The sequence below is a fragment of the Calypte anna genome, chromosome 1 (assembly GCF_003957555.1).
Source record: "Calypte anna isolate BGI_N300 chromosome 1, bCalAnn1_v1.p, whole genome shotgun sequence".
Taxonomy (NCBI): Eukaryota; Metazoa; Chordata; class Aves; order Apodiformes; family Trochilidae; genus Calypte; species Calypte anna.
In genome coordinates, this window is record NC_044244.1 from 66,665,672 (window position 1) to 66,693,616 (window position 27,945).

The window sequence follows — 27,945 nt, forward strand, 5'->3', positions numbered from 1 at the left end:
TTTTTATATATCAAAAATAGATTATCCTCTGCCACTTGTCCTCAAAAATCAATATACACTTAGAATTAAAATACCTGCTGACTTTGTTTAAATTTTATTTCAGACAAAGTTTTGTAAAAAAGGCCCTCTCATATCTCTCCAAGAACTCCCTTCCCCAACCAGATTAGTAAATTCAAGTAAAATGTAGTAAAATTGAATTATTTTCAGTTTCTTAATTTGGATAGTTTGTTTTTTTCCAGGTATGGACATGTGGCATTCAGTGTGGGATTGGCAGCACAGTTTTTGTCTTTTTTTTTTCAGGCTTCTTCAAAACTTGCACAAGAGAAAATAGCAGGATTTTTAGTATGATATGGTCAAATGGTAGATGCATGCATTAGTTAAATGAAATTCTGTTGGTCTTGAGAATGGTCACAGTTAATGGTAAAACAAAGTTGTGTATATTTGTTTTAAAAATAATCTGTCAGGCAAAATAATTTGATGTTTCATAAAACACTGCTTAAATTGCAGGCTTCTTGAAAATTAGAAGGTGCATTTCATTATAGCATAGAATTGTTTGCTGTTAAATTCGTGATAATCCAAGCAGGAAGCAATTAGTCACCATGTAGGAGAAGATAGTGGTTTAGTTTTTTTAATAATCATTGTTGGTCTTACCCTGCTCCATGTGCTACAGTATTAAAAGTATCTCCTGTGAGAGTTGCAACATAAAGGAACATAGCTCCTTTAAAGGTGATGATGAAAAGTGTGATAGAAGTGTTTAAATCTCATCTGTACTTCATATATGCTGTTTAACTGTAGAATTTTGATCTTGATACGAGGAAAAATTCTGGAATGGCTCACGTGGCAAGTGCAGGCTCAGCCAGAGGTTCATCATGAGTTCAGGAAAGGCAGGTCCTGCCTGACCAAATTATCTCGTGTGACCAGGTAACCTGCCCAGTGGACAAGGAAAAGGCTGTGGATGTTGTCTGTCTGGACATCAGTAAAGCCTTTAACTCTGTCTGCACAGCATTCTCCTAGAGCAGCTGCTGGCTCATGGCATAGGCAGGTGTTCTTTTCTCCAGGGTAAAAGCTGGCTGAACAGCCGGGCCCAGAGGCTTGTATTCAGTTGAGCTGGAGTTAAATCCAGTTGGTAGTCTGTCACCAGTGATGTTGCCTAGGTCTCAGTTTTGGGGCTGGTCTTGTTCAATATCTTCATCAGTTCAATATCTTGCTTCCTCAGCAAGTTTTCAGGTGACACCAAGTTGAGTAGCAGTGTTGATCTGCCTGAGGGTAGGAAGGCTCTGCTGCAAAGGGACCTGGGCAGGTTGGATTCATGAGCTGAGGCCAATTGTATGAGGTTTAGCAAGGCCAAGTGTCAGGTCCTGCCCTTTGGTCACAACAATTCCATTAAATGCTACAAACCTGGGGAAGAGTGGCTGGAAAGCTGCCAGGCAGAAAAGGCCCTGGGGGTGCTGGTTGGCAGCCAGCTGAGTGTGAGCCAGCAGTGTGCTCAGGTAGCCAAGAAGGCCAATGGCATCCTGGCTTGTGTCAGGAACAGTGTGGCCAACAGGTCCAGGGAAGGGATTGTACCCCTGTTCTCAGCCCTGGTACACCTTGAGTACTGTGTTTCAGTTCTGGGCCTCTCACTACAGGAAAGACATTGAGGTGCTGGAGTGAGTTCAGAGAAGGGCGACCAAGCTGCTGAAGGGTCTGGAGAACAAGTCCTGTAGGAGAGGCTGAGGGAACTGGGGTTGTTCAGTCTGGAGAAGAGGAGGCCAAGGTGGGATGTTACTGCTCTCTACAGCTACCTGAAAGGAGGTTGTAGAGAGGTGTGTGCTGGCCTCTTCTCTCAAGTAAATAATGATAGGATTAGAGAAAACGATCTGAAGTTGCACCAAGTGAGGTTTAGTCTAGATATTAGGAAAAACTTCTTTACTGAGAGAGTAGTTAGGCTCTGGAATGGGCTGCCCAGGGAGGTGGTGGTGGAATCACCATCCCTGAAAGTATTTGCAAGCAGTGTAGATGAGGCACTTCAGGACATGTTCTACTGGGCGTAGTGTTTTTTTCTGGAGTGATGGTTGGATTTGGTGATCTGAGAGGTCTTTCCCCCTATGACAATTCTATGAGTCCTTTTAGAGATGTGTAGTTTATTGGCACTTGAGTACAGAGAAATAAAACAACATTAGGAAAATAGTGCATTTGCTATTTTTCAGCAAGGGAAAATAAGAGCTTGGAAAATGCATTTTTCCAGAGTCTGTGTTTGTTGTTTCATATCTTGTTGAACTGTGAGTATGCTTTGTCTTCTTAATCTCTACATTGGACACTTATTAAATTAACATGCTCATACACTATGAGCTACAAATCTAATAACCTCTTAAGTCAGATTAAGACTTTGTATAGAAAAGAGTAGGTCAGCTAATGCTCTCATTATAGTTGTTTATATTTCCGTATTACGTGCCTGATAAAGTCTCACATGGATGTGGGGACCTAGGCCTACTTTATAAAAAAAATCTGTGTTTATTTTGCAGAAACTTGTGCTGGAGTAAAAATCATAGTGTTCGGGTTTACTATCTATTGAAGAAGGAAACTTGTCAATGACTATGTTTTAAACATATCCAGGGGCATCAAGGTGGTGTTAAAGTAGTGCCAGCCAGCCATCCTGAAAGTGTTACAGAATCTGTGATGTCTTTGCACCTGGTAGTTGTTTATAGCAGAATTGTTTCATTCATACCAGGTTTCCACTGTGTTTCTGAAGGCAGAAGCTGGCCACTCATGTATTTGTAAATCTATTTTCAAAGTGATAGTAAAAAAATTCCTCTATTCTTACCTTTCATATTGCAGTGGGGGAACATTTATACTAATACTTAGTAAGAACTACATTTGTAACTGCATAGAAAGTTTTTAAATTTCTTCTGCCTCTACAAAACCAGAGGGTGGGCTTTGTGCTGTGTGCTGTTTTCATTCTTTTTTTATATCATTCATTGCTCTTACTGGACTTGCAGGGTGATGGAGACTAGTCAAAACAAAACAACAATAAAAAGTAATCAGTAACATAAAAGTGAAATGTAATGGAGATACTTTAAGTATGATTTTCTCTTATGGCACCAGTGGCCCTGTGTCATCCAAGATTGCAATCGTAACTTTGAATATGATGTCTTGGGAAGGGTACTGCATTAATATATCAACTTAAAAGTTGCTGAGTTTGTTTTTGTTTTAAATCTTTTAAGCCATGAAACTAAGGAAAAATTCACAGATAGGGAAGTTTATGATGAGTTATAGCTATGAGAACAAAACTTTAGGTATTAGTCCCTGTGTCATGATTTTTAGTTCTGGTGAGAATGAATAGGCACTTTCTGCTTATTTCAGACTTGAGCAAACTTCAGCTCACTGAAATTGTTAAGTAACCACTATGATCATGGATATTAAACATTAATAATATTAACAAGTGCTTTTTGTTACTTCTGTAAGATTGATTCCTTGTGCTGAGGTGTTATGATTTAGTTATCGCAAGATTAACTTTTCTGATAGTTTTATTCACTGAGGACTTTCAAAATGAAGTTGTTGTGAAATGTTGTCAGCATGTGTCACACCCCACAAGGTGGATGAGCCACTGTCACGTCCCACAACAAACAAAATACCAGGTCCCATGGAGTGAGCACATCTCTACGTCCCAGAGAGTGGGCACAGGTAGGGTTCCCCAGAGTGGGGGTCGACCCAGGGAGATTCAGACAGGACCCCCTTGCTTTCTAAACTCCTTCAGAGAGGAGCCTGGGTGCAGCTGGGCACAATCTTCCTCCTCCTCTAATTAATCTCTTTTAACAACCCATTCAGTGAGGTTAAGTTTGGGAATTCTTTGTGCAGTACTCAGGAGTAAGGTTATTACCCAGGAGGTTTGTATAAAACACAACTTTACTTAAAATTAAGAAAGACATGTGAGATTACAACTAGCAGGATTATAAATGATGGTACTTTCAAAGCAATGGATTACAATTTAGCAAAACTTATGATCTTGGTAGGAAGCTGTGGTCCTTGGATGATGGGCACACATCCAGCATTTCGAGTGTGCTTCTTTTATGCCACCTAACCCCACCATTTGGGGGGGGGCTTTGGCAAGGCCAGATGTTCACTTGGCCCCCTCCAGATGGGATGAATGGGCAATAACCCTTATTTCTGCACACATGCTCTCTCCAGTGGCTTTACCTGGGGCGCACACAAGATGTCACTCTGCCTCCCCAGACTGCAGCTTGCCTGCCCCTGTCCCTTATGGAATAAGGACAGAGTCCTGCCTGTCAGGGTGGCATCAAACAGCTCCCCTTGCAAGGACAGTGTTCAGCTGATCAGGATGGCCACTAAAGGAGGGGCTGCTCTTGTGAGAATAGGGCCCTGTTTATCAGGCTGGTTCCCCAAATGAGGGTCTCTCCTTGAGAGAACAGAGTCCAGATGGCTTATGAATGAGGCCTCCACCTGAGCACAGTGTCCACTTTGTCAGGGTGGCTGTTTTGAGACAAATATTCTTTTCGGGATTCTACAGCATGAAATATAAAAATTTGCTGACTCTTGCTTAAGAAAAGAATCGGATACGTTTCAGAACATGCTTTTTTCCTCCTCAATATTACTCACGATGCATAGGCAACTGATATAAAAAACAAAATGGGATATATAAGGAATCATTCAAATTGGTGAGGATTGGCCAAAGTGACAATTACTCCTGGGTTTTTTCAACTGTTTAACAGAGGAGAATGGACAGACTGTAACATGGGTCCACATTCTCTATGCATAGCCATTTGTGCCCATGGAGTTTGATATTTCTGGAAGAAATGTTTCTGAAGTTCTGTCATTGTTTGAACAGGAAGAACTAAAGGAAGGCTTCCAGACTCTGAGAGGGACGGAATGCAAACGGAGGGATCTATTCCCTCACATTTCGTGCCATACTCTCTATATATCTGCTGGATACGCTGCAGACCCCTTTTATCTTCCTTTTTTTGGGGGGGTGGGGGCGAATGGGGAGGGCAGCAGGCATGGAATACAGAGTGATTCTGCCCTTAGGTTTGTGGTCTCCCCAAACTGCTAAGCCATGACAAGGTCACATGGGATTTTTATTTTTTTTTAGCAACACTAGAAGTATAGCCACAACTATCTAGACAATTTTGAAGCTTTGGAATATAGGCAGGAGCTGAATTCCTCTTGTCTGAATCTCACTATTAAATTTCATAAAGCAGCTCTTCAGCTACCCGTTTGCATTTGGAAACAAAACTGTCTTACTGTTTAACACAAAAAACACGAGAATGTATGAAGGGTTTTGTTTGTATTTAACCACCGTCATTCATAGGAATGAGACTTCAAAAGAGAAAAAAGATGTTATTTCTAATTGCGTTTCCAGGTAAAATAGCTTTGATTGGAATTATAATGATAGCAAGATAATAGAGTGAGCTTTTCCTGGCTTACCTAGTGTTTGTTGGCATGGTGGTGTGATAACTGAAGAAAGGTTCTTTCCTAGTGTTGTGGCCAGTTTTTATGTTGAACATGCAGCAATGCTGGCAGTGTTTGTTTTCAAGAGTCTATATGCTTGCAGAGGAAAGATTAGAAAATGGAGTACATATTGAAAATGCAATAAACTTCTAGGATACTAGTTCTGAAAATACTGAATTCAGAATATCTTAAACCTGGAATGGCAAATCAAATGTGACAGTTTAGTTATCAAAATGACTTAGAGACTGTTAGTAAAATGAACCTGCATAATGGAATTTTTCTATGGAAGAACTAGGCCATTTCTTTCAGAATAAGGCAAACTCGACAGAAAATATGCAAATGTTTACAGCATCACCCTCTAGAATTCAACCAGATGCTAAAATTGTCTTAGTTTAATAGTTAAGTCTCTTGTGGGCATTTGGATCTTTTTCTCCATTCCTCTTTCTTGAAGGGCATAGAGCCCTGTATAACAACATTATAATCACATGTATGCTGCATATCATAAATTATTTCTTATTTGGTAATCTAACAGTGGATCATGAACCCTTGGAGAAGGCAAAGTGAAGTCAGATGCAACAAACTGATGGAAGAAGGCAGTAGGTAGGATGTGAGAGAAAAGTGCTGCATTTGTAGGACAGAGCTCAAGAAACCATGACTGCATCACTTTCAGTATTTTATGCAATTGTAGAGGCCTGCTGTCTCCAGGAAGAGGAACAAATTGTAAATTCTGAACCTTTCTTTTCAAGTAGATTGTCTAGATCCCCAAGACCTCTTGTGGCAATTTAATAAGTGGAAGAGCTTGTGTATTACATCTTATGTAATAAGTTATAATTGAGTTCAAGAGACCAAAATAAATTGCTAGGACCAGAAAAATTGATGGTGACTTAAATAAAATTGCTATAATTCTCATTCTTGGTTTAAATTTTGGGAAGGTATATTGTTTTCCTGTGAAGGCTTGTCTGATATATTGCAGAACTTCATGATTTTTTTTTTTGGCCAAGTGTTAGCCTGTGACTTGCAGTTTGACTTCCAGTGGGGAGGAGGGGAAGTCAATGATGCTAAGTCTGGAGAAGGAATTAATTTCTACTCTGCTCCTTGTATCTCAACTCATGCAGTGGACCTTGCCCACTGTCTCATAGCAGTGTATGGGTGAACTCTGGAAGGTGGTAGTTGTAAATACAGGATAATTAGAGCATGCTATTAGGGCTTCTGCAGGGGTGTAGGCCAACAGCATTCTACCTCAGCAGGCTACAGAGCTGATTTACACGCTGTTCATAGCTCTCCTTTTCCTATCTCTTTAGCAAAGTTCTTCAGAAAGCAGCATCACATTTTCTTTAAGACTTGAGATTTACTTAAATAACATTTTAAAAAACCACAACAAAACACCTCCCTGCCCCACACCCCAAAGACTGTTATAGTACTGTTTGGTTCATATTGTTTCGTGTAACTTGATAGGACACTCATCTAAATTTAGATGATTTACCATAACTTACCAATAGTAATGTGGTTTAACCCCAGTAGGCAGCTCAGCCCCCCTGTAGCTGCTCACTCGCCTTCAATGAGATGGTGAAACAGGTCAGAAGGGTTAAAGTGAGAAGTCATAGGCTGAGATAAAGTCAGTTTAATAGGAAAAATGAAATTAGCATGTGCAAGCAAAGCAAGGAATTAATTCACTGCTTCTGATCAGCAGGTAGGTGTTAAGCCATCTCCAGGACAGAGGGCTTTATCATGTCTAGTGGTTACTTGGGAAGGCAAATACCCTAACTCTTAATGTTCCCCTTCTGTCTCTTAGCCACACCTTTTATTGCTGAGCACAGGTGTGAAATGTGGCATCCCTTTAGACAGCTGGGGTCAGCTGTCCTAGCTGTGTGCTTCCTGTGGGCTCCATCCTGCTCACTGGCAGGGCAGTGTGAGAAACAGAAAAGGCCTTGATGCTGTGTAAGCACTGCTAGAATTTGGGTGTGTTAAGATGTGTTTTGCTACAAATCCAAAACACAGGCTCACAGAAGCTACTGTGGAGAAAATTAACTTGGTCGTAGCCAAAATCAGTACATGTAAGGAAAATCATAGAATTGCTCAGGCTGGAAAAGACCTTCAAGATTATTGAGTCCAGCCTCGTCCTAACCCTATTAGCTTATTCCCCATGACCCATCACGAAATCATATCCCCAAGCCCCACATCCAGGCGATTTTTAAACCCATTTGGGGATGGAGACTCAACCACATGCCCGGGGAACCTTTGCCAGTGCTTAACAACCCTTTGTAAGGACCTTTCTCCTTATATCCAACCTAAATATATACTGATGCAACTTGAAGCCATTTCCTCTTGTCCTGTCATCTGTCACCAGTGAGAAGAGACCAACCCCACTCTCACTACAACCTCCTTTCAGGTATTTGTAATGAATGATAAGGTCTCCCCTCAGCCTCCATTTCCCCAGACCTAGTTTAAAGCCCTGTCTGTGAGTCCTACCATCTCCTGTCCTAGGACACTTTTCCTCTTGCAGGACAAGCTCTACCCATCTCTAGTCATCAGGCTGGTCTTCTGTAAATTGAGCAATGTTCAAAAAAGCCAAACCCCTGCTGGTAGCACCAGGCTCAGAGCCATGTATTGGTCTGCTGGCTCATCCTGATCAGTTCCTCATCATTCCCCACAACAGAAGGGATAGAGGAGAACACTCTAATGCTCCTGATCCCTTAACAAGCTGACCCAGAGCCCTGAAGTCTCTCTTCATTGCCCCTAGACTTCTGGTGGTTTCCTCATCACTGCCTACTTGAAAGATAAGTACTGGGTAATAATCTGTGGGTTTAACTAGGTTGGGGAGTTTATGCTGTACGTCCTTATTCCTGGCTCCAGGGAGGCAGCAGACTTCCCTACGAGGTGGATCTTGTCTGCATAAAGGGCCTCCTGTCCCCTTTAGGAGTGATCAAGGACCCATCTTCTTATCTGCAGAGGTTTTTATGTAAGGCACAGTCTGGTTTGGCCTTGGAGGCACCTCCAAGTTTGGTAAACTATCCTTATCACCATTTGACTCCCTTTGCAGAGCACTGAATCTATGATTCAAGGTCACCTGGGGAGGTGGAACAGATTCCTCAGGGACACCCTTATCACGCCGTTTACACTGTGCAGGGACTTGTTGCCACTGCTCACTTATCTTGTAGCCATTGCTCTCCACCAGCTGGAGAGGGACCTAATCCATTGCACGAAAGATTTACACAATTGCCTCTTACAATTCCCATTATTGTGTTCTTATGTTCTTTGTATCTTTCCAATAATTTAGAATATTTTATGAATATAATTCCCTCTCTTTGTGTAATGCTACTTATTTAAGCAGGATGAGAGTTAGCTACACTCAGCCTTAGGCAGTACAGCTTTTTACCTGGTGACTATTAAACCTAGTAGTGGGGGTGCAGGTCAATAATTTATTACATTATGGCTTCATCTAGCTATTTAAATGAAGGCAGCAGGCTTGTCTATAATAGGAAGGGTTGTCATAGCAGCTGACTGGAGTAGAACAGCTTGTCAACAAAAGGGTGTTTTGCTATTACATATGAATCACTTTCCAGGTTATGTCCAGGTGTTGTGTGTGTGATACTGTGCTGCACTAAGACCAGAATTTGCTGTTTTGCTTTCAGAAGTCTTTCTTTCCCCATCTCATCTCCTGTCTCTTCTCACTCCTTAATATTGGCTGACCTGCCTTTAGTAGTCCTAACCTGTTTCAGAGGCCCTTTGTTACAGGTGTGGGGGAAGCCAGGATCAGTATGTGTTAAGCCATTTGAACTGGTACTCATCATTCCACACTGCTCATCTAGACTGGGACTTGGGAAATAGTGTGCCTCAAGATTGGCCAGACTTAGAACCTTATCAGTGTTCCTGGCAGTAATGTGCGCTTGAGTGTGTGTGTGTCTTGTTTAGCTGGCTGCATATTTTTAAGTCTTCATAAAGCAAGCCTCTTCTCTCCCTGTTGTCCTCAACTGTTTAAAACCAAAGCCTTGTCACTAAAATGATTCATGACTGCTGCTTTTTTACTCAGCCTGAGGGACCAAATTTTACAGGCATGTTGCCAGTTGGTACATACTGAGCAATCTTTGTTCTAAACTTTGGAAAGATTATAGGTATGACAGCATTTTCTAGCATTTTTCATGATTTCTAGTATAACTTTCCTAAGGAATTGAAAACAACATGATGTAAGTAAGCGTTTATGCCTAGTACTTCCTTTTTAGTAGTATCCAAATAATTTATGTGCTCCAGACCTTTGTTGTGTTTGGAAAGCATTCCTGAAGTTTGTTGACTTGAGTTTTTTGAGGCTTTGCAATGGGAGCCCTGACCAGATTGAGGATCCATTCAAATAGATGAAAGAAAAAGTAAGAATGGTAACTATGCCAGAAAAAAAGATCTCTCTGCAAGCTGATCAAGTGGAGCAAAAGGGCCTTGAGTTGAAGACTCTCTTCTGCAGCAAGTGGAACATAAAATCTACCAGCATAATAAAAACTTACTCAAATTTCAGACTTAAAATTCTGCTCTAGCGGAAGTCATATGTCACAGGGCATTTATTTCAAGGTGTGCCCACAAATCAGTCTCCTTGAGACTTACCAGTTGTACAGACATGAAAATGTAATCTTTACTTGCCTTTCAGCACTGCTTTTATTGCCACTAAAGCAAGTGATAAAACAGTGTATCAATGCAAATACTATTTAATGTTGGAATTCAGTCTACATTAGGTGCTTAAGTGATGTTTATGCTTCCTGATTTGTTTCAACTTTCAAATTCTATGCATTTTTTTTAAAAATAAAAGTAGTTCATAATTAATAGTCTAATGAAAGCATTAACTTCACATTTAAATATAGAATTTTGAAGTGTTATAATATAAGACAATGTTTGGAACCTGTTTCAGGAAGATTGCTATTTTTTACCTAAGAAGAAAAATGGGAAGTGTTTGAGCTCATAATTGGTGCTCATAATTGACCTGATGGACTTGTCATCTGTTGAATTTTAGGAAGATACTGTCAAATTAGTTGCCTAAACTCTTTTGCTCTTCAACAGACGGAAAGGAAGGAGAACAGAGGTGTGAAAAACAAATATAGTTTGGGAAGAGTTTGATTTATACTTGGTATCATAAAAATCTTGAGTTGATTAATATAATTTCTGCCAGTGGAAGCTTCTTCTTGCGAGAGATCTAATAATCTAGAAACAAGAAGTAAAGTTTGGTGTTAATTTCACTTCTGTTGAAGCTTTTGTATTGTGATTATAAGTATGGTGTTTGTCAAATTCACTTTTATCTAAGGTAACAGGTTTGAAAAATCTCGTTTTCTTCTTCAAGGTATGGAATATATGAACGATGTAGAGAGCTGGTGGAAGCAGGGTATGATGTACGACAACCAGACAAAGAAAACGTAACGCTTCTCCACTGGGCTGCAATCAACAACAGGATAGATCTGGTGAAGTATGTATTACTTGAAGTTAAACGTGAAGATAACACCCTTATTGTTGATTTCATTTTTTAAAGATGATAAATAATCATCAGTCTCTAAAAATATCAATTTTTGGTCTTGACATTTGGGGGAGAATTTAGAAGATGTCAGTACAGTGCAGGGTCACAAAGAGAATTAAGGGACTCAAACATATGATATGAGGAAAGGTTACAAGAGTTTGGACTTCATAGCCTAGAGAAGGATTGTCTTGTCAATGTGAATAAGATCAAGGAACTTAACAATGTGTGTATGTACCTGAGATACTGGAAATATAATATCTGGTTATATAAAATACCTGGAATCTTACCAAGGTATTATATATACATAATTAGAGTGAGTAGATAGAGCCAGGCTTTTCTCTGGAGTGCCCAGGGCAAGATAAGAGGCAGAGGGCACAAATATAACATATGAAATTTCAGCTGAACATCAGGAAACACTTTACTGTACAGGTGACTGAGCACAGATTGCCCAGAGACTGGCACCTCTCTGTCCTTTTCCCAAACAGATGTGATCTTAGACAACATGAACTAGGTACTTTCATCAGGGATGGTTCAACTAGGTGATCTTCAATGGTCCCTTCCAAACTGTTTATTTTCAATGCTGTGAAATAATGCAGTGTTTCTGAAAGAAATTTTTTTATTGTATGCAATTTTTATTGTATGCACAGGATTTGTGTCTTTATTGTGGATAGAAACTTATCATGGAAACTGTAAATCTGTATTTGGTATCTTATATTTGCAAGAGAACTTCTTACAAAAGTGATGCAGGACCATGCTTTACCTAAATAACCTTTTTTGCTAGAGTACATTTTAGACCATATTGTTTTCTTCCTTTTAATTCCATTTTCCTTCTGGGGTGTCCTGGGTCTACAGCTTTTCCTAAAAAAAAAAAAACAAACAACAAAACAGCAACAAAACCAAAACAAGCAAAAAACCCTGCCACAGAAAATGTGTTTGGGAGCCTTCTGTACTTCATAGAGTAAAATCAGATAAAATTTTAAATTCTCCATTAGTTGTCTTTTGAAACTAAATTTGTGAAAGTACTTTTCCATAGAAGTATTTCACGGTGTATGTTAGGGTTTTTTTTCCCCCTCCAAGCATGTTGCTGACAGTTTCCTACTATAGCAATTATATTGGACGTGGTGGTTCAAAATCAAGATGTCAGATTCAGATAGATGGAAGTACGTGCTAAAATCTCTATCTGAATTTCCTGTTAGATCTTTTTTTATGTGTTAGAAACAGTTCTCCACCTGCATTTGAACGCTGAAAACTCATTCTCAGAATTTTAATTCAACATATCTTTAATTGTACTATATTTCAAGTTACTTTAATATAAGCCCTGACAGTTGAATCTTCTTATATCTAATGTGTCTAATTCCTCTTTTTACCTCAATAATACATCAAAGTTCTCATCCTTTCTTGATGCATTTCTACCACTGTGACATACTGCATTGCATTTTCTTCCTGCTGTTTACTGAATGTGTTTGAATACCAATGTGTTTACCTTTATCTAAAATTCATTCCTCCTAATGCAGTTCTTATGCTCTTAAGTTCCTGTCTGTAGACAGTCTTGATTTATTTTAGATTAATTTCTGTTTATCTAAAGGTATTTTAGTGCTCTCTTAATCTGTCTTTTATGAGACACTGATTTATACTACTTCCTTGGAATTAAATAATTCCATAGTTTGTGTTTGACACTATCACAACTTTCCCCAAGTCTCTGCTATTTTTGCCCATTGTGTATAATTGATATTTTCACTAAGTATGCTGGCTAAGTAAGCTTGGTAACACAGAGACAGAGTCCAAGTCTGAGTAGTCATCTCTTATGATACAACTTCTCAGTGTCATGCTTGCTGGCTATTGACTATTAAAGTTTTTCTCAGTGAAATAGCTTAGAAGCTCTGGAGAGGGTAGGCTTAGAATTAGACTTCTTTTATTTTTAATATTTCCTCATCCTTTCTATTGTGAGATTTGAGATTCAGCATAGATTATGGTGAAATTCATCCTTTCAAAGGAAAACTACCTTTTCTTACTTCTGTAGGATCATAAGAGTTAGACATCCACAATGTAACTTTTTTTTATCATGACACTGATTTATTGGTCTCTCTTCAACTTAGTTTTGTAAAAATGCAAAAATTAGCCTTGTATTTCTACAGCTACCTACTGACTGAATTTTCCCTTCCCTTCTTGTTGAACTTTCACCAGACAAGGATTTCTATTTTACTTTTCTTCCTTCTAGCAACAGTGCATGAACTTACACAAGCACTGAATGCAAGGTTAGGCAGTTTCCAAATGCCTGGCAAAGACTTGGTGATCCAAATGTGGAAATCAATAGAAGTATTTTCTTATTGAAGTAACATCTTACCAGATCTCCTTGCTCTGAAGAAGCAGATTCCTCAAACAAGGCCTGCATACCTGTAATCTTCTAGCCTGGTAGCTTAGATACTCACTGAGAGTAGAATCACCCAGATCATCTTTTCTTCAAGCTCTGGGAGGACCTTATAGCAGCCTATCAGTACCTGAAAAAGGCCTACAGGAAATCTGGAGAAGGACTTTTTAGAAGGGCACATAGTGATAGAACAAGGGATTAAAGCTTTAATCTGGAAGAGAATAGATACAGGTTAGACATGAGGAAATTCTTCACTGTGAGGGTGCTGAGACATGGAAACAGGTTACCGGAGAAGTTGTGTATGCCCAGTGCCTGGAAGTGTTCCAAGGCCAGATTGGATGGGGCTTGGAGTAACCTGGTTTAGTGGAAGGTGCTTCTGCAGGGAGGTTGGAATTAGATGATCTTTAAGGTCCTTTCCAACCCAAACCATTCTGTGATTCTATGACACTGTCATCAAGCTTGAAAATCCTCATGCAAAATTTACCTAGACAAGAAGATTAAGTTCTCAGTCTGGTTTTGCAGCAAACTCTAACCATTTATGTATACTGAATCTGAAATGCAATGATAAATCTTGACTTTGTCTAAGACCCCAGCCTTAAGGAAACAAAAAGTTATTACAGTCTGCCATCTGGCAGGAGATTGCTGCCTTTTTTTTCCCAGTTGTCAAACTGCAAATTCTTCCTTGTAAATAAAATGTACTATCCAGTAAGTAGTGCTGCTGCTTAGTAGAATCTGAATATATTCTGTGTTTCTGCAGGGACCAGTGTTTGAATTAGGACAGTCTGTTTAGTGTTCACCTCCCTCAAGTGACTATCACATCAGCAAGATGGATCCAAGCTTTGACTGTGAATTTCTCTGTGAACTTTTCTATAGGCAGGATTTCTTTGGGAACCCCTTTCCAAAGGGGACTAAATAGCTTCTTAGTGTCTTTTTCGGATTTGTTCTTTGGTCGCTGATACTTGGCTTCACAATAACAGAACTACATTGTCCCTTTACATGTCTTTTCATCTACCAAGCCTTTCACAAAAATTTGGATTGTTCTCATTGAGAAGTCCAGAAACTTCACTTCAGCAGAGCTACACTGCGATTTTATTCCTTTGCTGTTGTAGACCAGCAGAGTTGTACAAAAACTGGAGCCTGCTGAAATACTTTGTTGTATCTGGTGGCTCTAAAGCAGCTGTATAAAAGGACTTTTCCTTTAAATGTTTTTACTGGGGACATATATAGCTAATATTCTGTTCCTAATGATAACTTTTGAGCTGTTTTTGAAGTTTCACTCTCTGAATCAATAATCAATAAGAAAAAGAAGCTATTTACATAATGTTTTTCTAATTCTTCTGTTTGTTGCCCTTGTTCTTGCCATGTCTTGGAACACTTAAAGGAAATTGAGGTACCAGAAATGTAATGGTGAGGATTTGAAGGACAGCTTGTGTGGGCAGGAGAGCAGCATTCATTTATACCAGGCAGGTATTTTGAAAATGAAAAGTCTGCAGGTGCAGGTACTTAAAGTATGCAAGCACTTAGGAATCTACAGTAGATTATTTCTGTTAGTAATAGCTTTTTTTTTCCTCATTGGCTTATATGGTAGTGAATGAAGAAGTAGAAGGTGCCTGGGAAGGCCTGTTTTTTAAAGATATTAAAGTCTTTGTAAGATGTGCGTTTTCTTTTACAAAGGAAAAGTGATAATGCCAATTTAGTGTTCCATATAAAACAACAAGGAAAGTAGTTCACAGAAACAGTATCAATTACTATGAATTATTTTGTTCCTACAGGTAGCTCATCTTTTTATAAATTTTCTTGAGGGAAAAATAATTTCTAGCCTGTTGTTAAGAAGTGTTTTTTAAATACTCAGGTGTTTTGGTCTTTTGGGTAATAATAATTGAGAAGTATGTAAAAATCTTAGTTCTTGGCTAAATGTGTAACTTAAGCATGAGCTCTTGGAACAATTTCAACAGGGCCATTTCACTGATTATACATGCCACAAGTTGAATTGTATATAATTGTGCCATTTAGGCCAGTTCCCTAACTATGCTAGTCTTCTATCAGCATGTTGTTTTGGCATTTGTTCAGAAGCCTTTGTGATGCAAGAACAAATTTTATTAAATACTTCTGTGGTACCACAGTACTACTATACAGGTACTACTATATAGGAACTATTCTAATTTACCTTAGAACCAAATTAGGAAATAGCAGCATGTTTAAACCACAGTAGGAAGCATCTCTACTCTCCCAACCATGTAAAAAAGGCAAACAATTGAATGCATATGGGTGACCTCTAAACACAAAGAGGCAAGGAAAGGTTCTGATCATCTGGTTGGTAACTGCCTGTTCTGCATAACATAAAACACTCTTTTTTTGTGTCCCTTATAGTTAACCAAGACAAGCAATAATGTTGACTATTTCTGTAATTCCAGATACTATATATCTAAAGGTGCTATTGTTGATCAGCTTGGAGGAGATTTAAATTCTACCCCACTTCACTGGGCAACAAGGTGGGAAAAGTCTTCTGAAATTTTATTCTGTGTTTTTGCTTGACTTGGATTGACTTATGAAATTCCTGTGATTTATGGGAATGCTTTGTTAGAAGAACTAATTCAGTTATCGATAACTGGGCAGACTGAATGTGGTATGTTTAAGCTACAGGAGCTTTCAGCTTATAGTTCAGTTCTTGTCCTCCCATTTTCTGATGTGGAGGAAGATGATTGTTATAGTAGGAAAAGGAGTAAGTAAAATAAGGCTAAATAGTCACTTTGATTTACTCTTGCTTTGGAAACCTTATTTTTTTCAGCCTTCTGTAGTTCAGCAACACTTGTGCAGATAGGTCTTGGAATGATTTTGTGTGACATTGTCCTTGCATTGTTCTGTTTGGGATATTTTTAAAGATGGACTTAAAATCTGATTTATGATGTAGAAGATGGTCTGAGAATTATGGATTGCTAGGAAAATTCAGAGTGACCTTTGAGTTGTAACTGGTCCTTCAAACAGCCACATAGAAATAGGCAGAGAAGGAATACTGTCCATGTTAGTATTTTTACCTATAGACTGAAAAAGGAGATTTAGAAAATTAGCTTTTATGACATTTAATGTATTGAAATAATTAATTTACTAAAGATGAGGACTTGCTTACTAGCCTCGATTTTAGCATTTTTTTTTTTTTTTGTCACAGATCCCACTCTTTAAAGTCCTGTGTTAATAACACAAAAGCTTCATTAAATTTCCTGGCATTCGTAGCTGTGATCTCTTCTGTGATGCATTGTTCAAAGCTACTTCTGACAGATTGAAAACAGTTGCTACAAAATTTTGCTCATGTCAGAAATTATGTACTGACATCTACAAGAAGGATATGCCCATGCTTGTTATGCCAAAAAGCTGCATAAGCTTTTAATGTAGTGTAGAGGAAGTATAGGCCTTCAGTTCTCCTTTTTTTTTTTTTTTCCATTCCTATATTTATTTCACTACTGTTTTTAATAGTAGAAAGATAAACTAAATGCTCCACAAAAAGTGAGAGTATGTAGACAGTTTGGCATCTGCTAAAATAGCAGGTTTCATATGTAGGCTGGAAGATGTCACTGTAGACTAGGTTTCTAAACTAATAATGGATTTTTTGTTGACTGTTTTATTGCTATACAGCATGCTGAAGCATATAATGAATGCATTGGCTGCATAGGATTTTCTGATATGAATGAGTTTGCTTAGCTGCAGAATCAGATTCTGACTGTTGCTGTTTATGAAGTATTGGTCAAGGTGTGAGAGCTCCGTAGTGTAACTATTAGACATATTTGTTATTCTCAAATATTTAAATTCTAAAAGGTTTTCTGAATATAAACGGAACGTATCTGAAAACAATTGTTTAATTTTTCTGTTTTGTTACATTTAGACAGGGTCACTTATCCATGGTTGTTCAGCTGATGAAATACGGGGCAGATCCATCACTAATTGATGGAGAAGGATGTAGCTGTATTCATTTGGCTGCCCAGTTTGGACATACTTCAATTGTCGCTTACCTGATAGCAAAGGGACAGGTAAATCATAAGTAACATCATGTTTAAATATATTCTACTGAAAATTAGAGCAGGAAAACAATTGAAACCTGTACCTATCATTCAGTGAATACAAAATATTTGCCTGGCTAAGCATAAAAATAATCATGTATTTCACTGCAGACCACAGTATGGATGTACCCCCTGTCTTTTGACTTCCTCTAAAAGTGGTCTGAATACTTTGGCTTTAATTCTTACCTCTGCCTAGTTTAGTGTATAGAAATTCTAGCAGTTATTATTTTGTCATTTATTTCTAATGAATTTGATCTTCAAAATTTAACAATGACTGCATTGGCAAATATTTTGGAATCCTTCACAGAACTATCAGGTTATATGTGGGAAAAGAATTTAATGACAAACAGTTGTCCTAGGTCATCTCTTTTCCTGCACCTCAGTCCACAGTTTTTAATTGTTGCAGTTGCTAATTGCATGCACATGTAAATAAAAGTCCAAAAGAACTCAAAAACTTCTTGTTAGCTTCTTACATCTTCTAGATCTGTAAAGTGTATAATATATAATTTGTAGTCATTGCTGCTGTCTCCCATCCTTCATTCTGTATGCTCAAAACCACATTCACCTCACTGCTACTCAGCCTGCATTGTAATCTATAGATTTCCTCACTCAAATATATGGTCCTGAAACACAAATTGGATTTACTTCGTTAATTATACAGAAAAGTCAAAGCCCTCCTGTTGTTTTATTGTCTTGATAATGCTGTTCACATTTTAGTATTCTGGTTATTTTTTAAATAACAAGTGAGATATAATCCAATGAGTCAGGTAGAATATGATTGTGAAATCAGTGAGTTTGGTCTGTGTAAAATATACTAAATTTTGCATCAGAAAATTATTTGTGCCTATATATGTAAAAAATACACTACTGCTCCATGCTGTATTCAGTTTGTATCTGAGAACTGTTTACTAAAACAATATTTAGTGATAATAGTAAGGTAGGCCCAAGAAAAGACTGATCATAGGTAATCACTATTTTGTGAAAGATAATGATGGAAGAGAAATTTTTTTCATCAGGAAGAAGTTTTGTATTTTGTTTACAAATCATGTAGAATTGCATGTGGGTGTTCTGTTACCAAGAAAATCTTGCAGATATTATATAAGTGCAAATTTGTTTAAAGTGTAGCATTAATGAAATTTAATAGCCATGAAAATATTCTACTATGGTTATGAAATCTCCCTATAAATGTTTGTCCTCATGTTTATATGCAGACTGTCCTTTTTAATCTTAGCATATAATACTTCAGTACTGAGGAAGCAGTGTGTGTTTACATATATATGTGCAGAAATGCATTGAACTTGCTTTAAAATTCAGAACCTCTTGTCATGGAAACTGCTCTCCTTATCAATCTCCTTGAAAGGGATGATTCTTACTAGTTTTTCTAAATGGTACCAAATATGATTTTGGTCTCCTTTCCATGCTGTAAGTTTGAATTAATTTTAACAGTCATTTTTTGAAGCACTTCAGAAAGTTCAACTTTAAAGTTATGTATTGATCTGTATGTTTAAGATATGTTTAAAGTGTAATAAGAACAGGAGCATTGTAATAATCCATAAGCTCAGTTCTCTAGCTGTACTACATTCAGCTACAGAAACTACATGGTTTCTGTAGAAGTTATGAGAAACACATGGTTTTACTTTTTATTTTAACAAGTATGTATGAATTCATTTATGCCCCCATACCGTGGGGGGGGGTTTTGTGGTTTTTTTTTTTTTGTGTTTTCAGTTTCTTTTTGATGCCATGATTTGCCATGATTTGATATGGGTTTGGAAGCTTGAACTGCTTTTGGTTTTGTGGGCTTACCTGGTATACTATTTGTAGATTTTTTTGTTTGGTTTTTTTTTCCTTTTCTCTATACTGACCAGGTTCTATCAATCAAGTAGGCTTGCTCTTCTTCTGTACCTAATTGTGGTAATCTCCTGTGTGGTAAATGACAACTAAAACGTCACAATAAAGATCCATGTAGGCTGTTGTGCCTTGTTCATTCTGATCGGTATGCCTTTGTGGACCTGTGTGACCAGAGGAGAGCCAGCTTTCATAACTGTAGAGAACTGACAAGTAGATTAAGAAGTTGCTTCTGATTCCTTCTTGTCCTGTTTTAAGACAGCTACAACCCAACTTTAGTGTTTCTGCTTCACTCTCTTCATAACTGCAGCAGCCAACAGTAAAATTTCCAATCTGAGACTCAGGTCCAGTCCTGTAGCTTCTGGAGTGGTGTTGAGTATAGGGGAAGAACTCTTTGTCAGATGCCCTCTGGCCTTGGCCTTGGTAACATAATCTGTACCACAACTCAAGTTTAGCTAAAATCATTATTTTTAAAAAATGCAAGAAGAAAAAAAACAAACCCTGAAAAGAACCTGAAGGCACTTAAAAATATTCTGAGTTGATGCTTGTACTACTTGATTACTGACACCCTGCTTAAAATGCCAAAGGCACATCAAAGCCTAGCATATGCAAGCATGTCACTCCCAAATAAGTTAAAATACATATATATGGTGTGTCAGATGAGCTTAACACGAGCCATCAATGTGTGCTTGCAGCCCAGAAAGGCAACCCTGTCCTGGGCTGCATCAAAAGAAGCACAGACAGCTGGTGGAGGGAGGTGATTCTCATCCTCTGCTCTGATCTTGTGAGACCCCACCTGGAGTGCTGTGTCCAGTTCTGGAATCCCCAACATAAGATGGACATATAGCTCCTGGAAGGTGTCCAGAGGAGAGACACTAAAATAGTCAGAGGGCTGGAGCACTGGTGAAGACAGGCTAAAGAAGATGGGGTTGTTCAGCCTGGAGAAAGACTCTGAGGTGACCTTATAGTAACCTTCCAATATCTGAAGGGGGCCTACAAGAAAGCTGGGGTAGGGCTTTCTACATGGGTGTGTAGTGAGAGGACAAGGGGAAATGGTTTCAGACTTGAAGAGGGGAGATTTAGGTTAGAGATGGGGAAGAAATTCTTTAATTTGAGGGTGGTGAGATGCTGGAACAAGTTGCCCAAAGAAGGTGTGGCTGCCCCCTCCTTGGTAATGTTCAAGGCCAGGTTGGATGGGGCCTTGAGCAACCTGGTCTAGTGGAAGGTGTCCTACCCATGCAGGGTGTTTGCAACTAGATGATCTTTAAGGTGCCTTCAAAGCCAAACCATTCTATGATTCTATAGTGTGTTCTCATCCTGTGACTTACGTGAGAGAATTGTGCATATGTTCAGTTCTGTGCATTACCTTGTTTGATGAGCTGCCTGGTGGTCTGCACTGCTCCTTCCAGAAGAATCTTACAAAACCTCTGGTTCTAGTGAATACCTGGCATGTCTTTCCTAAACTAGGAAGTTTTCAACCTTGTGTCTCGCTTCCTGATAAATATTCTTCTATATACTATATAAATATTCTATACAATATGCTTCTAAATATGTCATCAGTAGTGTTGAAAACTATTTCCCTTTCTCTAGGCAACAATCCATGTGACAGAGATCTTCTTCTCATGGAGAGAAGGTTTCTTAACAAGGACATGATGGGTCTTTCTATGGAGGCCCATGTTTTGTGAAATAACCAGTAATGGTTAGAGCATCAGATTCCTGCCCCCTTTCTGTACAGTTTCTTGCACTTTTGAGTGGTGTCTCAGTGTTTTTTGGGCACCTTTTTGAAAAGGTTGTATTGTATCCCAGTACTGGTTTGACACCTGCTTATTAAATGTCCCTGTATGCCTAAATACTGCTCTGATCTATGAAGCTATTCAGCATCTTACCATCTCAGCTATATTGCTTTCAGAAAGTTGTGTTGAGCAGCGTAATAGTTGCTGCTTCATGCAGGAAGCTCTCCCTCCTCTATGTTTTTGCTATTTGGGGAATCTTTTATTAGTGTCCTAGAATTAAGTCTGATTATCTTTGTATATGCAACTTTGCATTGTTGTTCTCTTTCAGAAACAAGTGAAAAATGTGCCACTTGTGGTCCACAGTGTACACTCTTGACGTACATACAGAAGGCAGTATTATGTGCAGTTTCTGATTGTTGCATCACTTAGTGTTTAGATCTTTGGCCCTAGCACTGCTGTGTCCCAACAGCATAGGTCTACCCTTCCATGAGCCTTATCAGATTGACCTGTCACTGAGCTAGAAAAGAAAGTAGTGCTTAAATGCCTGTTGGCACACACCAGAACAGAACCAACTCTGTGTTTGGTGGACTAGAATATTCAGAGCAGAGCTTTTGTTGTTTGAAAAAACAAGTTATGTTCAGTTTCTTAATATGTACCTGTTGCTGAACGTTTATTTTTTTTGCCTCAGCCCTTTGATAAAATGCAGCTACAGAGCTTTGTTTCTAAATGTTCGACTTGTTTGGTTATGTTAACAATTTGGCAAAATACCGAAGAATTTCTGATGAGGTTTCTTAGAGCATGAGTCTGCTATCCACAATTATATCATCTTTTTTACATCTATATAACAACTTGAAAGCAATCTTAGTTGCTTTGCCTCTTGTTAATGTTCCTTTAAAAAGGGATCTGCCTCATCCCACATTGTGGCTTAATATGAGTGATAGCAGTAGCCTGTTTAGGTCCTTTATGTGCATGGGTTAATTTAGAACTCATTACTATTTTTTTAGGTTTTTTTTTCAGCTGACTGTCACCAAATGTGCAAAGTGAAGTTTTGCTTTGTCAGATGGAATCACTGAAGAAGTTGTATTAATTATGTGCAGGCAATCAGGTCCCTGCTGTCATGAAGAATTGCTTTTCTGTATGAAATCTAAAGATAGAGTGATTGTTCATGTTACAGTAATTTCTACAATATTCAAAATACGATGTTCACACTGTGTGACCTGTAAATTAAAGTCATCCTTCTCAAGGATGAATGAACTTGAGGTTAGGTTGCCATTCTAATTTCCCTCACAGCCTCAACAAGAGGTTAAAAGAGAGTGCCTGGGGTTGTGCAGTTCTAGTAGGCTCAAAAGGATCTTGTTTATATGAATACTGTAGTCAAACAGACTTGGATCCCGATCTCAATGCATGTAATTCTGTTCTGAACAAACAATAAAACAAAATAATGGTTCTCTTTCCATCAACTGCTTTTTAAATTTCTGTTTTATTAAGCAATAGAATATGTAATTATCTGAAGGCTAGGGATGTTTTAAAAGCAATTATTAGGAAGAACTAAATTGGATTTTCTGGAAAACTTCGCATGGCTCAAGCTCAGCACCATAAGCAGGGTCCCCAGGGTGTCGGATGTTTGGCAGACTGCAGGAGAGTGGGAAAGCAGGTTCTGGGGTTGAGAAGTAGAAACAACGTCCCCTTCCTGGCTTTCTGTCAGTAGTTTCTGTAGCGAAAGAATTGGAACACTTTCAACCTAATTCTCCTAGTAAAGATTGATGGGAGTGGCATAGGAAATAAGGATGTAACTCACTACCTCTGGGAAGGAATGTTCAGGTCTTGCATTAAGTTAGATTCTAGTAATTTTGTTAGTGGTGGTCTGTGGAACTTGCTTAAATGAGAGTCTAATCTGCCTCAATGTATTTTGGAAATAACAGATCCCATGTTAGTGAGGCAGGAATCTATCAGAAAAAAATGCTGTGTGGGTATTAGATCTTTTTCTGTTGGACTAAGAATTGGCTGGATAGTGCTGTTTTGTCATTTGATGGTGATGTTCTATTAAATGTAGTAATTTTATTATTATTATTAGTTTTAGCCATCAATGTAGTCATCATTTGATTATAGATAAATTTTATTTCTGGGTAGGTTTTTTTTATTAATGGCTTTCCATAGAATCATAAAATTGTTTTGGCTGGAAAAGACCTTTTGAGATCATCAGGTCCTACCATTAACCTTGCAACCACTAAACCATGTCCCTGAGCACCACATCTAAGTATCTTTTAAATACCTCCAGGGGTGGTGACTTCACCACTTCTCTGGGGAGCCTCTTCCAGTGCCTGACAACCCTTTCAGTAAAAATTTTTCCTAATATCCTATCTAAACCTTCCTTGGTGCAACTTGAAGCTGTTTCCTTTTGTCCTGTTGATGGTAACTTGTGGGAAGAGGCCGACACCTACCTCCCTACAGTCTCCTTTCTGATAGTTGTAGAGTCATAAGGTCTTCTCTCAGCCTCCTTTTCTGCAGGCTAAACAACCCCAGTTCCCTCAGCCACTTGTCATAAGACTTGTTCTCCAGACCCTTCACCAGCTTCATTGCCTTTCTCTGAACTTGTTCTACCATTTCCATGTTCTTCTTTTAGTTAGGGACCCCAAACTTAATATCCAGATATTTACCTATCTTTGGAACTGAGTGAATGAAGAAAAATTGCTTTGTATGTGGAAAAATAGATGGAGCTAGCATTCAGTAGGATGTGAGACTCAAGCTGTGGTATTCATTGTAATTTATTAAGTATTTTACTAAATATTGGTTCAATATTTTAGTTTTCACTTGCTTTTGCATGCAGTGGTACACCATCTATATATCTTATGTTGAAGCTTAATAGTAACACAGAAATGACTAGTCTTATATAGTATTACTGTTCCTTAGTTTCCAAAATAGATTGGAATGGTTATATTTTTGCAATGGTGGTACTCAGGTCTGGTTTAATTTTTAAAATGCTATTTTATTATGTAGTAAAAGCTTGCCAGATTTTCTCTAGTTCGGTTGGTTGGTCTTAATATACTGCTTCTATTTGCAAACCTTGTATCTACTGGATCTTGCATGTGCTTACTTATCTCAAGAACTTTTTTTTTAATTTTTCTTTTTTAGGATGTAGATATGATGGATCAAAATGGAATGACACCTTTAATGTGGGCAGCTTACAGGACACATAGGTAATGTATATCACTACAGTTTTGACTTTCTCTTGATCTTAACTAAGTAGCATAATGTAGTGACTGGTTTTTCTTTTTTTTTTTAAAGCTTTGTTTGTTTTAACTACTCAGTGTTCTTTTCACAATTGCCACTTCTATCTATCTTAATTTAAAACTGTTGTGAGTTAACACCAGCTGGCAACTCAGCCCCATGCAGCCACTCATGCCCAGCAGGGTAGGAAGCAGAATCGGGAGAAAAATGAGAAAACTCATGGCTTGAGAGTACTGTGTTCCCAACCAAAGCAAAATAAGGAATTCATTCACTACTTGCCATCATCAGGCAGATGTTGAGGCATTTCCAGGACAGCAGGGCTCCATCACATACAGTGGTTACTCTGAACATCTTCTCTCCCTTCTTTGTTCTCCCAGCTTTTGTTGCTGAGCATGGTGTCATATGGTATGGAATATCTCTGGTCACTTGGGGTCAGCTATCCCAGCTGTGTCCTCTCTCAACTTCTTGTGGATCCCAGCTTGCTTGCTCGTGGGGTGGTGTGAGAAACAGAAAGGGCCTTGACTCTGTGTATGCACTGCTCAGCAACAGCCAGAACTGTGCCTGTGTTGTCAGCACTGCTGGGGGCCCCAGTCTGAATCACAGCACAGTATAGGAACTGCTATGGAGAAGAGTAGCTTGGTCCCAGCCAAAACCAGTACAGTGACTACACAAGAGAGAGGATATTATGCAGCAATAGTCACCAATATGGACTCTTCACTTGAGAAGTAAATCTTTCTGTGAGCATGATTAGAAAAAGTTGATTTAAAATAACAGTTCTTCAAAGAGTGAATTTGTCTGAGATTCCTGCTCTGAAGAGCCTATCTCTATTGATTGCTGCTATGAGTATAGGCTAGCTTTTACAAATACATGCCATTACCAACATTATAATGTATTTAATTTTCATCCTTTGGAATGTGAAGTGGAAATATAACATGTTTTGAACTTTGTTATCTGCCGAGTATATAATCATGAGCATGCTTTTATAAATCTGTTAATACTGTTAAGTTTTGTTAAACATGAAAGCAGGATTGTATAACAATGTGTTTCATCACATCCCAGAACAAGCTGTCTTACTGAGGTCCTTCAAAATTCAACATAATTATGGTTGCTTGTTGGTGGGAAGGGAATTTCAGCCATTCATAATCATCAGCAAAAAATACCACTTTCCAATTACGTAGTGTGCCTGATTGATGTTCTTCATAGAAACTGAACTCATTAACAGTAAGTCAGTATATATTTGAGTTCATCTTCTGAAAATCTAACAAGAATTTTCTTTTCTAGTGTGGATCCAACGCGATTACTACTTACTTTTAATGTTTCTGTTAATCTTGGAGACAAATATCACAAAAACACAGCATTGCATTGGGCTGTGCTAGCAGGAAATACTACAGTTATTAGTCTTCTATTAGAAGCTGGAGCTAATGTTGATGCTCAAAATATAAAGGTAAACACATGGTCTGTTTTTATTGTAAGTGCTTTGTGGCAGAAATAACAGAGCCAGTGATAAATCTCAAATAATAGATTGTTATTGTGGATATGGTGGGATCATGAAGATGAAGCAAAAGCCCTGCCATTAATGTTTATTTTGTTTTTTCATGACAGTGATGCATAGCCAGTAAACCTGCACTGTCAGAAATACTCATGTAAATAATTTACCCATAGTTAAGTGCAAATATAAGCCAGGTGTGCTATTAGACTGCATGCATGAAGACCTGTGCATTTGGATGTATTTGAAAATCTGACTGTGTTCTAGTGAAGTTCTGGGGTGACTGTCTGTTGGAGTGAGATGTGAGGACACATGCTCTAATGTATCTCCCAATGGCAGTAAGGAAGCTGAAGATTTAAAGATACCAGCAGGGATAAAATAAGAAAATGGGCTCTTTTTTGCATTAGAACTTTAAGTTGCCTGAATGCCAGAACCTCTTAGTGTTGAATCTAGCTTCATCATTAACAGAGCCCATCTTTAGCATATGGTAGATGAAACAAGCAGCTGTTAAAGTTTTTGCCACAGCCTTGGAGTCTGTAAGAGCTTCTCCAGCAGTAAATGGTGCACCTATTGAATGTGGTTTTGTCCATCACCTCCGGACTGTATATCAAATTAGTTGCACTTCACCACTCAGAATGTTTCTTCTGTGCTGTGAAAGAATTCACTTTTAGAAAAAAGAATTCTCTACACAGTTTCTCTTCAAATATTTGTATTTTTCACATAATGAGTGTTACAGGTGGAGTGGTTGCACTGGAAAGTACAGCAGTAAATATACATTTATAAAATAAATACTTCATTAAATTAATTTGACCTTTCACTGCTTTACTTTTTGATTAAGGTGGCAAAGGCCTGTTTTGCTTAGTAGAAATTTGTTTAGCATGGTAGAAATATGCTAAATAAATATATATATACGCACATCTGTTTTCTTGAAGAGAATGGAACAGGTTTTAAGGGTTCAGTCAAATTTTGCTGGTAGCTCTGTAGGACCTATGTTCAATCCACTGTAGAGTGTCAGAAATACTGATGGTCATGAATGAAAACTCATTAGAAAAATTATCTCTTTTCACATGTTTAAAGGAAATTAACTAGCCTCTTGCATGTGCTGATGTGAATATTTAAAAATTATTACTGGTCTGTAAGGTCAGTTGTGTGGATGAGTTAGGATTCTAGTCTCACTTCTTGTAAACTGTTGAAAAGCTTTTTATCCTGTGCCAAATAATGGTAAAAAATTAAGGTAGCTCTGTGGAAAAAAAATCAGTGTGTCATATCTTGCTTTCCAGGGCAGACTGTTTAGTGTGATTAGTCATTACATTACCTACTTTTGTGCACTCTTATGAAATCCATTATAAAAAGTAATGTGTTTGGCTAAATGAAAAAGTATCTGGTAGCCTGAAAGCAGTTCATGGTCTCTCCTTTATTGACAGACAGCAGCAGTCAGTAGAAAACCAGGTTTTGAACCTGCTGGATCATATTTTTCTAGTCATGCCAAAAGACATGTTCCTGGTCTCATTAGCCACTGCCTGCCTTCTATGGTGGAATCTAGGTTTCTTGCATGCTTTCCCGGGTTTCTAGGGTCTTCTGAGGATTACAAAATCATTCTAGCAGTGGCAGTTCTGCCATCCTGACAGTGGCTTTTTAGCAGATGTTGATTTGGGTGGTAGTAAACATACAGGAAATAAAAGAATTTGGTTGATTTTTATGGGATACAGAACCTCACATTTGTGCTTCTTCTGTGACTTTGAGCCAAAACCAGCTTGTTAAGTGTCTGGTTTATCTTTATCCAGAAAGAAAATGATTTTGAAAGGCTTCTTTCCGATGCAGCCCCAAGTTTCAGCAGCACTATCTAATGAAGTCCTTTTGTCAGGTAGCTGATGAAGTACCTCTAAGGTTAAAGATTTATGTTGGCTGAAAGCCAATATTTTTCAAGTTACAAAGTGGCTGAAATATTACATGTGAGCTTTGAGTTTGTTGTTATCAGCTCTAAGCAGTCTGTGTTAACAAGGTGCATGCTGCTGGCTGCCCAGGCGTGAAATGAGTGAGAAACAGTAATCTCAGTGAGGTGCTCGTTTTACTTTGCATGGCAGTTTAAGAAGTATAGGAACAATAACACTCATACTCTCAAATATAGCTTGATACAAGCAGTTGGTTTGTCCTGTTCCTGTTATTTATATTATGCTGTATAAGAAAATAATACTTTGCTTTTGTTGGTAAGATACTTTCTTTTTTCTTTTTGGGAGCTGGATTACAGGTGGATTTGGAAGCTGCTTTTCAGTAGTTAAAGCAGTGTTTTGTGTTGTTCA

The 27,945-nt window shown here is 38.3% G+C and overlaps 1 protein-coding gene across 1 annotated transcript in view; it reads left to right on the top strand.

Moving 5' to 3' along the window:
• Positions 1–27,945, top strand: part of ZDHHC17 (zinc finger DHHC-type containing 17) — a 78,136-nt gene that overhangs the window by 19,183 nt on the left and 31,008 nt on the right. The window contains exons 3-7 of the mRNA XM_030467088.1: positions 10,763–10,885; positions 15,716–15,793; positions 17,179–17,323; positions 24,064–24,128; positions 25,441–25,603. Of these exons, the coding sequence (XP_030322948.1) occupies positions 10,763–10,885; positions 15,716–15,793; positions 17,179–17,323; positions 24,064–24,128; positions 25,441–25,603 (574 nt within the window). The remainder of the gene's footprint in view (positions 1–10,762; positions 10,886–15,715; positions 15,794–17,178; positions 17,324–24,063; positions 24,129–25,440; positions 25,604–27,945) is intronic.